The 13,337-nt window shown below is 38.8% G+C and overlaps 1 protein-coding gene across 1 annotated transcript; it reads left to right on the forward strand.

Annotated features, from left to right (window-relative positions):
- The first annotated feature begins 476 nt into the window (after nt 1–476).
- Nucleotides 477–13,337, forward strand: LOC120631042 (FAS-associated factor 2). The gene is made up of 7 exons (XM_039900438.1): nt 477–816; nt 1,336–1,585; nt 2,194–2,377; nt 2,857–3,126; nt 4,419–4,593; nt 6,310–6,447; nt 13,129–13,337. Exons 1-7 carry the CDS (start codon nt 682–684, stop codon nt 13,285–13,287), a joined length of 1,311 nt encoding a protein of 436 aa, XP_039756372.1. The 5' UTR covers nt 477–681; the 3' UTR covers nt 13,288–13,337.

Raw genomic sequence — 13,337 nt, forward strand, 5'->3', positions numbered from 1 at the left:
TTTAAATGATCGGACACTCCATCATTATACTGTAAACACCTAACTGAGCATAACTGATAGTTATAAATTACAAAAAAATAATAATAGTATGTAAATAACAAGTGCAGAAATTTCAAGCGCTTTATAATTATTAAGACGTGACATCATTCGGCCTGTCATGGCGGATAACGAGATTTAACAGTTTTATTTATTGAAAATAAATATAAATTGCACTTATAAGATAAATAACAATTCTCTGTTTTATCACATTAATCTTCAATACTTTCAAATTCAGCAAGTCTTTCAATATCTACTGTCATCATGCTAATAAATATTCTGAGAATCTAACCACAACATAATGAGAAGCATAGACAAAAAAATAAAAGGGAACCGGTAGAAATTAAAATGAAGCTGTGACTCAGATATAGGACGAATAGGTGCTTTATGGCCGTTATGTCAAGCCAGCGACTGACAAGTGACAACTCAACCGATGTCAACTCACGACACAACTGTCATCTTCGCTAACTTTAATGATAAATGTGTAAAAACATTTACTTGTAGAAACCCGTAAAGAGTTTCAACCTACTATTATATCATTATTTTTGTGTTAATTTTTGTTAATAAGTATATTCATGTAGATTAGCGGATATAATATTTTTTAGTGCCGATTGTATCTCTTTTTCACAAATTATCGTTGTCGAAATGGACCTAGAAGACAATGCATTGGGTTTGACCCAAGAACAAACTGATAAAATTCTGCAGTTCCAAGATTTAACAGGGATTGAAGATATGTCGATATGCAGAGATGTTCTTCAAAGACATCAATGGGATTTGGAGGTAGAATTCTCTTATTGTTCGGCTCTATGAAATCTGTAAAGTAATTTTTGTAGGTCATTCACTTCTGTGATTGTTATAAAAGGTGAACTGCTTCATTGATCTAGTGGTTGGCAAGTTGGGCCAGAAATAGTTTGGCAGTGGGTTTTTCTTTCAAGAAATTCTCACTACTGGGCTGGAATTTGGTGTGTAATGTGCCTAACCCTCATTGTTAAAATCTCTAAGTTCATCAAATCTTCTTTCAATGTAGTTATTAATAATATGTAATAATATTTTTTAAAGCAATCAAAACCACATTCTCAAAGCTTGGAGCATCCTATATAGTAAAACCCTTGCTTCAACAAGCCTTTATGTAGTCTATGTTGCAGCCTGATTATTATTAAAAGCTTTGTAGCTATTTTTATATTAACATGTTCCCTGTTGATGCCATGAAAAGTCTACTTCTGTATTTTTAGATTATTCTGAGTATAGAATATAGATACACTATTGATAATATCTAATGGACAAGAAAATTGTTTATAGGTTGCAATACAGGAACAGCTCAATATGAGGGAAGGTCGACCTTCAGTATTTGCGACAGAAGCGAGAGCACCTCCAGTTGTCCATGATCACATAGCACAGCAGGTGTTCACAGATGAGGTGCCTGAAAGTCCAGGAGGAGTGCGTGGGCTACTGCGCTATGTAGTCAACCTAGTTGTATCAGTGTGTTATAATACAATATCTTCTGTTTTAAACTTGCTGCTAAGTTTTGTCAGAAATGATGAAAGAAGATGTAAGTATATATATAATCCAAAATCTATATTAATATTATAAATGGGCAAGTGCCTCTGTTTGTTTTTCTGTGTCTGACTGAGCCAATTTTGACCTTAATATGCTATAGAGATAATGAGATGCAAGCTATTGCATCCTGGGTAGTTTTTAGGGTTGGAAAATATATAGTTCCTGTCGGATTTCTAAAAAAGTTTTTTATAAGAATAGTTTTTTCTCATTATGAAGTACACAAAGTTCTTATTCATTTGTAATAAGCTGTGCTTTTTTGAAACAAAGAGGCTAAACTTTTTATACACTATTTGTGCATCTATGAAATGCATGCCACTGGCAGTTAGGCTACATTTTTTTACTTAAGAAAAAAGTCTTTACTATTTCTCTTTATATCAGATAATGATAAGCTGGGTATACAAGCAGTTGTGCTGCTCCTTTCATAATTTGATAGCAATATTTGTCAACCCATTGCATATTTTGTATGTGGATAATAGCTTAGCAAAGGTAGTGAATCAGGCAGCTGGTCACTCTAGCCTGATAATAATTGTCACTTAAGAGTTATTGGCAGGGAATGGCAATATGTGTATTTTTGTGTCATGTAAATTATGCTTGTTTCAGTGGTAACGGACCCATTGGGGGATGTGATGAGCTTCATTAACAGCTACACACCCCGTTATTCCCCGCATCCTGTGTTCTATCAGGGAACTTATGCCCAGGCTCTCAACGATGCTAAGAATGAGCTAAGATTTCTTGTAGTCTACCTGCACTCAGAATCAGCAACTGAGACACAGAACTTCTGCAGGTAACATTGTAACACAGAATAATTCATAGTTTTCCTACTAGTTTCAGACCATTTAGTTGTAGACAGCAAAGCAAACAACAGGCATAGAAGAAATTTAGAAAAATTTAGAAATTTAATGTTCAAGACTTACTGCTAAAGTATCTGTAGAATTCTTGTTTAAAAACTAATTTACATTAAATAACTTAATTTTTAGTTAAAAGCTGTTGACATCATATGAATGTTGGAATAAGTAAAGCATTGTATTTCACAAAATAAACAAATGCATATATCTCTATCAACTAAGAATTAATTTTATTAAAGATTATGTATTTTTTGACTTCATTTGTTGATTGTATTTAGTTTTAATTGTTTAAATTTCTTTGTCACTCCACTCTATGAATTGAGTAGTCCTAAATTACCAAGTTTTATTCGATTGTACGAGTTGGTAAGTCTGAGTTGCCAATTATACAAAGTGAAATAAATTTATTTAAATATTTCAGAAGTACATTAGCCGACCCGGATGTGATCCAATATATTAACACACATGCACTCTTCTGGGGTTGCTCTATCGACACGTCAGAGGGCTGGCGAGTTGCACAATCAGTAGGTGGTCGGAGATACCCATTGTTGTGTGTAGTATGTGTAAGGGATCACCGCATGACTGTGGTTGCAAGAAATGAGGGTACATGTGCACCGCAGCAATTGCTACAGAGGCTGCAGAGAATTGTAGAAGAGAATGAACCACACCTTACTGCAGCTAGAGCGGACAGGTAAGGATTTGGTGTTTTTATTTAAAATTTTAATACTGTGTTCAATATAAAATATCAGAAAGCTCTCAGACTTGCAGTTCCTATCAATAAAATTTTTGTTCTGTGATTTCAACACAGGAGTGACCAATTTGTTTATATTTTACTACAAGTAAATTGCCCTTAATTGCTATCTCACCTGGTGATGATGCAGTTTAAGATGGTTTGGGGGTATAGCTAATAAAAAGTCTATGTACCGGAACGCTAAATCGCTTGGCGCTACTTCCTTTTTCTGTAGGGTTATCTGAAAGAGTTTACTACGTTTATAATCACACATTTTTTATTTAGATATTATTTTCACCTGCGTGTTCATAGTCAGAGCGTTTATAAAGCTGGGGAAGATACAATTATGTGGGAGGGAGAACAATGTCTAGCAATGCAAACCAGAGCAAATTCAGAAATTATAAAATCTCAATTTTCTTTGTCGGAAATCTAACCCACTTAAAACTTGTTTTGTCTAATATGAGGCTTCATCTGTGGGTCACCTACGGCTAACTGGGGCTCGGGATAAGGGTCGGGAATAAAAAAAATTATAAATACAAACCACAGCGCTCTTAAGACGCCAGGAAAGTCATTAAAATCAAAATCCTTACTTCCTCACTTATTATAAATATGATAGGGTATTTATTTGTTGTTCCTTAACACTCTAACTAAGTCAGCAATCAACTTTATTTTTGGCGTGCAGCCAGTTGAAAGGCAAAGAACGGAGAGTAACATAGGCATATTTTTGTATCCGTGGAAAACAAGCGGTTTCCGTGGCAAGAACGCGGGCAACAGCTAGTAAATCCATGTATAAGACCCACTATAATATTATGAATAGACCCACAATATAGACAGCCGATTGGCGCAGTTTGCAGCAACCCTGCTTTCTGAGCGCAGGGCCGTGGGTTCGATCCCCACAACTGGAAAATGTTTGTGTGATGAGCATGAATGTTTGTCACGGTGTGGGTGTTTATATGTATATTCTAAGTATTTATGTATATTATTCATAAAAATATTCATCAGTCGTCTTAGTACCCATAACACAAGCTACGCTTACTTTGGAGCTAGATGGCGATGTGTGTATTGTCGTCGTATATTTTTTATTTTTTTATTTATTCATACAGACGGATTTAGGAACAGTAATATATCGCCAACTAAAAATCTGGAACTAAATATTTTCTACAACATTTTTAAGTATATTTATTTATTTATTTATTAATAAAATCCACAAGACCACAGCCACAGAATTTGACATATGATGATGGTGTTATCAGGGTGGAGCGCGAGGTGACAGCGCGGTTACGCGCCGCCCAGGACGAGGCGTACGAGGAGTCGCTGAAGGCGGACCAGGAGAAAGAGCGGCGACGTGCGGCCGACCGCGCCGCCCGGGACCAGGTGCAACGTGACCACGCGCAGAAACAGATGCTGGAAGAGCAACACAAGCAACAGGTAACCAGATGCCATTTTTCCGGACCTTTTTGTCGAGTTACGTATACAAAGGGTAAAACATGACCATATTACTAAAGCTCGGTCGTCCGTCCTCCTGTCTGTCTGTCCGTCTGTCACCCAGCTGTATCTCGTGAAGCGTATCCAGGTGCAATGCGAACACGCGCAGAAGCAGATGCTGGAAGAGCAACACAAGCAACAGGTAACCAGATGCCATTTTTCCGTACCTTTTTATCGAGTTACGTATCCAGGGGGAATAACATGACCATATTACTAAAGCTCGGTCGTCCGTCCGCCTGTCTGTCTGTCCGTCTGTCCTGGCTTGTGCTGGAAGACCAACACAAGCAAGATGTGCCATTTTTATCGAGCTATGTATCCAAAGAGTAAAACATGACTATTACGAAGACTCCGTCGTCCGTCCTCCTGTCTGTCTGTCTGTCACACGGCTGTATCTCGTGAACCGTGTCCTGGTGCAGCGCGATCACGCGCAGCAACACATGCTGGAAGAGCTAATCAAGCAAGAGGTAACCAGATGTCATTATTCCGGACCTTCGGCATTTGGCCGGTTTTTCTAAAGTGATTGAAGCATATGGCCCACTGGATGAGATGGATGGCGATGTTTTTTCACTTACCATCAGTAAGTGGAAAACTATACATCCAAGCAAAGCTACAATTATGCATGGATTGTGCATGCAAATATAACATCCTACAAATTGCCGCCTTGTGTCCGTCAACCCGAGGCGTAGGTTTCAAGAATTACACCGCCAACGACCCCCTTCAGACCGTAACACAGCATTGCAACATTGCTGCTTGTCGGCAGTAATACGGATGGCGGTATTCGGACCCGGACGAGATGATAAAATGGGGATCCACAGTTCCAAATGATACTGACAGGTGACACTTAAGCAAACCGGTTTATAAACCACGGACTATTTTTCGTTGCTAATAACCACCTTAAGGATTGCGACAGCGTCACCGGGGGATTAGGGCGAGCGCGAAAACGCGAGTAGAGCCCCAGGGGTCGACGACATCGGGGGAAATTAGGGAAGGTCAGTTTAAGCCTCTAGTAAGGTCTAAGTTTTGGACTGAGTTGGCTTTTGAACTAGCGTTTAGCATGCTGTAATAGTTTCTACGCGACATCGTTCCGGAGCGCTAAATCGCTTTAAAGCTACATAGCAGGTACATAGCTTACATAAACTAAACAGGAGCGTGCAGTGAGCATTAAAGGTAGTTTGCTCTAATTTATTTCGAGCTTCTAAGGCGAGCAGTTCTCAATTAACTCTACAGAGTTTCTCTCACCCAGCGTTTGTCGTGGATTTTCGACATCCAGGACAAAAGCCGGTTTAAACCAATCAATTAAGTTTCTGCTTGCCTATTGGGTAACCGCACTACGTATGCTTCCCCAATCGCTTGACGACGTCAGCAAATTTGTAGGGACACAGACAAATAATTTCATGCCACAAAAATAGATAGTGCGTGCGTGCGTGCGTTGACTGCGTGCGTTGACTGTGTGCGTGTTTTATTTTTTTAACAAAATCTGCAAGTGGCTTTTAAGTGCCTAAGACCACTAATTTATATTATTGTGTACCTACTTCCACTGTCCGAGTACACATAACTGTCCAGCAATTTCTATTATTGTCGTGTTGGAAGATGCCGGCGTGTTTTAGTTGATTATATTTTTGAATCTAGCTAGTGCAAATAATCATTATTTGCTTACAGATTATAGCGGCGCGGGCCACAATAGCAGCCAAATTGCCGAGCGAGCCCCTAGCCGGGAAGGATACCGTCGCGTTACTAATACGCCTCCCCGGGGGAGAGCGACTTACCAGGCGTTTCCTACTCGCGAACACCACACAGGTAAGCTACGGTTACACATTAAAATGATAGAAGACGGCTTCGTCAGACCTCTGTATAGGTTCGACCATAGAAAACTTAATAACAAGACACTAAAAATGCCCTTTAGCACTAAGTATAGATTATAGAGCCACTAAAAGTTCGCAGTGGAAACACTACGCGCTGGGAATCATACATAAAGTCGTTAAAAAAATTTTAGAAGTATCAAATTATAACAATTTGTGTGCTCTGAGTCACGTTCTCGGCGACAAATTGACACGGACACATTTTATCTACTGTCTTGCTAAGATTTTATAGGTATGACGAAGCCGACTAGGAAAGGACCTTTCTTTACTAAGGACGCTAAAATGTCGGTATTTACCACGAGATCAAAGGCTTCCGACTACTTTATCTATTTAAACTAATATTATGAATTTGGAAGTTTGGAAGAATATTTGTAACTCATTGCGCCAGAACGGCTGAACGGAGCTGGATGAAATTTAGCACAAAAATAGGGTCTGGTCGTGGGTTACATTTGTTTTGGTTTTTACAGAGAGATAGAGAGAGAGAGAGAGAACGACATGTTTTTAGCATATTTTTAATTTTTTTTTATAGTTATAATTGACGGACCAAGCAAATGGCCCACATGATGGTGAGTGGAAAACCTTCGCGTATAAACAGAGCAGCATGTCGCAGGGCATGCAAGGAACACGTCCTGTAACGTGTCTCCTCCCACAATGAGAAGGGGTTAAGGCCGTAGTCCACCACGCTGGCCCCGTGTGGATTGGTGGACTCCACATACCTTCGAGAACATTATGTAGAACTCTCAGGCTTACCTTTGCGCTTATCCTTAAAAAACATGTGCCTGTAATTACACCGCCACCCATTCTGAACGGTACACAGCATTGCAGCATTGCAGCATTGCTTAGGGCAGTAATAAACATAGTGGTAGTATATACCCGTACTAGTTTTGTCACAAAAGCTCTACTTAAAATAATAAAACAACATAGTGGTAGTTTCAGAGAATAATAGGTATGCACATCAATGCTTTTACGCGAAAGAAATCACGGGCAACAACTAGTTCATAAAATCTCATGTCTTGGCTACAGGGACACTAGGTTTATTTAGACAGCCAGTTGGCGCAGTGGGCAGCGACCCTGCTTTCTGCGTCCAAGGCCGTGGGTTCGATTCCCACAACTGGAGATGTTTGCGTGTTGAACATGAATGTTTTTCAGTGTCTGGGTGTTTATCTGTATACTAGCTGACCCGGCGAACTTTGTTCCGCCTTAATGTCAATAAATAAGCAGATTTTTTTTTTATTGGAAAAAATACAAAAAAAATTAAATTTCTACATCAATCATTCATAATTATTTCTGTATTTTAGTACATAGGTTGCTCTTCATTTAAGTACCTTGTGATACACGACATTTTTTGTTTTATTATCAGGCGCAAAAACAAACAACGCAGATGGTCTTCCGACCCGTGAACATGCCACGTATAATTGACCATGGGAAAAACATGAATGTTCTAGATTTAAACCACAAACTTTTAAGGATTGGCCTTGTGATTTGTTGATGGTCATGGCAAATGCAAGACGTATCGGAAATTGAAGTCTTTTAAATTCAAACGGCATATCGGTTGGGATCATCGGTATCCTCGGAATGAGAACTTGCTCACCTTTGAATTTTCCTATCATTATCGTAGCGTAAATTACATTGTTCATCAATTTTCTAACCACCAAACGCGTACCGTTGCACAGTTTTGGTTGGTTTATGTTTCGAAGCATGATTACTACGGAGCCAACCTTTAGGCGTAAATTGTGCGGTGGTAAGCCAGGCACGTCCAAAGAGTTTAAAAATTCAATTGGATAGTTGGTGGCTTCATCTTCATTTGTGACGCAGTCAATAGATTTGAATGAATGCATTGTTCCAATGATCTTATTTTGAATTATGTTGTTTAGGTCATCTACATCTTTATTCTTAGCCGCTAAAATTGCTCGCTCACTCATCCATTCATAATTTTTGTAGTTAGAAATAATTTCTGGAAATACATTGTTGATAAGTTCGTCTTTTGATGAGACAAAATTACAGAAATTATTTGGAAATGATATTAATCCGCTCGATTCATCGACAGGTACTTGACCATTACCGATAGTCAGCAATTGCTCCGAGAAATCTTCAGCAGATGTATCATTAAGCAATGCAACTCTCATGTTTGTTGTCAGTTGCAGTTTCTTCACATGGCGCCATAGATTTGACGATTTGAGGCAAGCGTTTATTTCGTCGGCAGCCGTAGATCTTGGAATTACTGGCAGTATTTGGCGGAAATCACCAGAAAGTAAAATCATTGCTCCTCCAAAACATCTCGAGTCATTGCGTAAATCTTTTAATGTTCGGTTAAGTGCTTCTAATGCACGTTTATGCGCCATTGTGCATTCGTCCCAGATGATGATTTTCGATACCGCTAAAACTTTGGCCATTGCTGAGTGTTTTGCAATATTACACGTTGGTTCTTCAATAGTTTGAAGATTTAACGGTAATTTGAATGCTGAATGAGCCGTACGGCATCCTTCTAACAATGTGGCTGCTATTCCAGAAGAAGCAACTGCAACCGCTATGTTAGATCTCGCCCGAACAGTTGCTAAAACTAATGACATGAGGAATGTCTTGCCAGTTCCACCAGGGGCATCTAGGAAATATAAACCACCATTTTCATCATCGATTGCCTTCATTAAAGTATCATAAACTTTCTTTTGTTGGTAATTCAACAGGGGTACATTCGTTTGAACTACTAAATCTAATTCCTGGTGATCATATTCACGTTCCCGTTCCAATTCTCGATTAAATGCGTCATTCATTTCACGATATGGTGCTGGCATTCCTAACCTGATTAATAAATTACCGCACATGAGGTAACACATATCTTCGATCAAGAGTAAAGCACGATTATGTATCTCCTCATTCATCTCAATATCGTGATTTCTGGAACTGACACGAATTTGATGTAAAATATCTTCTGACATATTATCCTTGTATTTGTGCCACAGGTTACATGGGTTTGATGGAAAACATGTCGAAATTATGATAGCGAATAATGTGCGTATCTGACTTGGAGATGCACAGATAATGGCTTCAGCGATTGTCGTATCCCAATGACTATCGTTTTCTAATAACTTCAATTCTTCACATGCAGCACGATATGTTGGGAATATTACACCATTAACAGTTCGTAGTGACTCAAATGACGTTGGCCCACGCACATTTACCAGCAACAACCGCAAATAGAAACATTCATTATTCTTTGGATGAACTGTATACATACGACCAAGAGCATCAGTAGAACGCACATCTGGATACCCAGGAACCGCATCGCCTTGCTTCCGTCTTTGAAAATTCTTCGATGAAGCATTCCAAGTATAATAACGTGGCATCTCCGAGTAAAGCAAAGTTCGTGCAAACTGATCGCTTTGGCAGATTGCAAAAAAACTGGTCAATGTAGTTGCTGGAGGTGTTTCAGCACGTTGCGTAGCATTCGAAGCCGTGAAATATACTCGTTGACCATTCTCCAGATGCACCGCCAAATGCGTAACAGTAGGATGACGTTCGTGAATGGGAAATGCGAATATACGCCAAATCGCTTCATTACAGTTCACATAACGACCAACTTGATAGCGTGAAATTTCATCGTTGGTATTCGAGGATTGCAATCCAAAAACCGCCATATCACTGCCTTTCGTGACATATTTGCAAATATATTTTATGGACTTAACTGAATTGCAGTATTCAACGTTGCAATGTGTCTTGAACGATTTAGAAATAAGTGGCGAATATGGAACAATCCAACTGTTGTCGACAACGAAATCCATTCTTTTCACTTTCGTTGTGACAGTTCGACCGTTGTCATCTGGTGATCGACGCCGATACAGCGGATAACCATCATTGCCAGTGACAGTCTCCGCCGTTAATTTCCGTGGATATCGTTTAGAGCACTTTCCATCGACCATGCAAGGTGATTGGGGATTGATGGCACCACACGGTCCATGAATCATATTAGTAGTAACAACATCATGTAGGTCTGGATCGACTTCATAATCAGGAATCTCAGCACATATGATATCATCTATTTGGTCAGGCTGAATTCTTTCCACTAACCAAATAAGAATGTGTGCGTGCGGCAGGCCTCGCTTTTGCCATTCGATTGAATACATCCAGCATCGAGTATCTCCAAAGACGCGTTGTTTAACAATAAAGTTCATCAGGGACCGAATTTTTTGCCTGAATATACGTGCTGTGATGTCGTGTCTATCACTTGATGTTTGTCCGGGAAGCAGCAATTGAGTAATTTCTATCCATTTTGGATTACAGGTAAAAGTAATAAAGAGATCGGGCCGACCGTAATGACGAACATATGTCATTGCATCTTGTGCATATTCATGCATATGACGTGGACTACCAATGTATGTCGCCGGCAGAATAGTTAATCGACCAATATTAGCTGCATTTCCTTCAGTATTAACTGCATCACGTAAATGGATGTACTCCTCAGAACGCAGTTTGGCTTGGTTCAACCTAATGAATGTTAAACGTTCCGTTTCTATTTTTACATACATGTCAACGCAATACTGCTGAAACAATCGACGAAACCGCAGCAAATAGTTGTCAGCATTTTGACGAATCATCAAACGATATGCGTAATAATTCATTGAGCTAACTTTCTTTGTAGTTTCTTCACCTGAAATTAAAAATTTGATAATTAACCATTTCAAAGGCAAATTTTAAAGGCAAACAATACAGACATTAACCATTTTTTTAATAAGCATTATTTTAAATCAGTGTCTTTCACAAATAAATGAAATAAATTATGATACTGATACTCACCATTCAATGGATTTTTCATTTTAATATTAAAATAATATCCATCTTCTCCTTGCCAAAACATCAGCGGGTATTGCAATGTGTCATATGATCGATGAGTTTCAGATATTTGTTGCAGTTGCCCAGTATCGCGACGTGTAAGCACAATATCGCGTTTTTCCAATTGTTCACCAACAATCAGGATGGCAACTTCGTCTACTGTTGGAGCATTAAATGTCCTTTCGTGTGTTCCAGATGGTCGTTTATCTGCTTTGATAACAACTTTATAGTCATCACTTGGCATGCGCTCTAAAGCACTCTTAAACAACCTGACCAACGCATGATGTTCATGAAGCAGACACTGCAAGTCTTGAAGAATTGCTCGCTTCATTCCTGCATTGATCTCTAGGCGTCGATCAAGTTGTTCTTCCATGTTGCCCATGAAATATATTTGTAAAAATTTATTCTGTGTATCTTCGAAAGGTAGTAATGATCCAATTCGATGATGAATCTGTCCTTGTATCTACAAAATAAAAACCAGACAGTATTAACTGGGTTATAAACACTTTTTTCGGTGGGAGAGTAGAGTTCAGAATTAGCAAATATACTACATAGGTACCAATAGATAAAGTAAGTTATTCTTTAACTACATTCTATATAAGTACAAAAATAAATACCTTAAATGTCGGATTAAATCCCCGTTCTTCGATAATATCTGCCCCAAATGACGTCATCTGGAAACAACCATTGTATTTTTGAGTATTTGCAAGAAAGTGGCGTGATTCTTGTGTTTCGCCACAAAGCAATGAATACAATGGCTCAGGTGGCGGAGTCAACAATGGCAATTTCACTTTACCATTAAGGCAGCATAATCCAGGCGTTTCTCCGGAAAACTTTAATGCACCACAATACTCGCAAACTACGTCCATTTGCCCAATGCAAACGCTAGGATGCAAGCTGTAATCATTGCTGCAATCGTATTGAAACGCTGCTCGATTCAAATCAGCACTTGATAAATATCTTGTTCTGCGTCGCAAATTATCTATTTGTTGACCTCTGTTGTTCGCTCGACGATTCTGCATTGCCAACCGAGCTGTTTCACGGGCTGCTTCACTTTGCTCTCGTGATTGAGAAGCACGAAGTCGAGCCATACTATCGCGGCGCTGTTCACGTGCAATTTCTTGTTCTTCTTCAGTCCTTTCATTTGCAGTATTTCGTATTCTTCTTGCATCACGGCTTTGTCGGGAAAGATTCGATCGTCTTGGTCGCGGCATTATTAATTAAACTTCACTTCACCTAAAAACTTAAATTTTTAACCATACCGAGTTTTATAGTTCACTTCACTGTTTATACGAATGGGCAATTGGGCAATAATGTTAATTATTTATTTAATAGAAATAGTTATATTATTGATTTCTTACAAATATCAAATAGTCATCCATACGTCATTACATAGCTGTCATTATACGTCAATTTTGTTATTCCAAGTCTGATTCTTTTTTGTTATACCACGTTTTATAGTGACTGACGTTACATGTCAAGTCACACGGGAATGATGTCGAACGGGATAAAAAGTATCCTATGTCCTTCTCCTGGCTCTAAACTACCTCCCTGCCAATTTTCAGCTAAATCGGTTCAGCCGTTCTTGAGTTATAAGTGAAGTAACTAACACGACTTTCTTTTATATATATAGATTATACGTATTTATGGGTATTATATTCATAAAAATATTCATCAGCTATCTAAGTATCCATAATACAAGCTACGCTTACTTTGGGGCTAGATAGCGATGTGTGTATTCTCGTAGTATATTTATTTATTATTTATTTTCAATCTAATTTTTACTTTTCAGGATTTATACGACTTCGTATTCAGCCACCCGCAGTCACCCGAGGAGTTTGAGATCACAACCAATTTCCCAAAACGTGTTATAGTGCGGGGATATTCCAATTTGCATGACGCCGGTCTCAAAGACCGCGATGTACTGTTCGTGAACGATATAAATGCATAACAAGTTTTATATAATAAATAATTAAATGAATAAAGTACGTTTTCTTCTTA

This window comes from Pararge aegeria, chromosome 17 (assembly GCF_905163445.1).
Source record: "Pararge aegeria chromosome 17, ilParAegt1.1, whole genome shotgun sequence".
NCBI lineage: Eukaryota > Metazoa > Arthropoda > Insecta > Lepidoptera > Nymphalidae > Pararge > Pararge aegeria.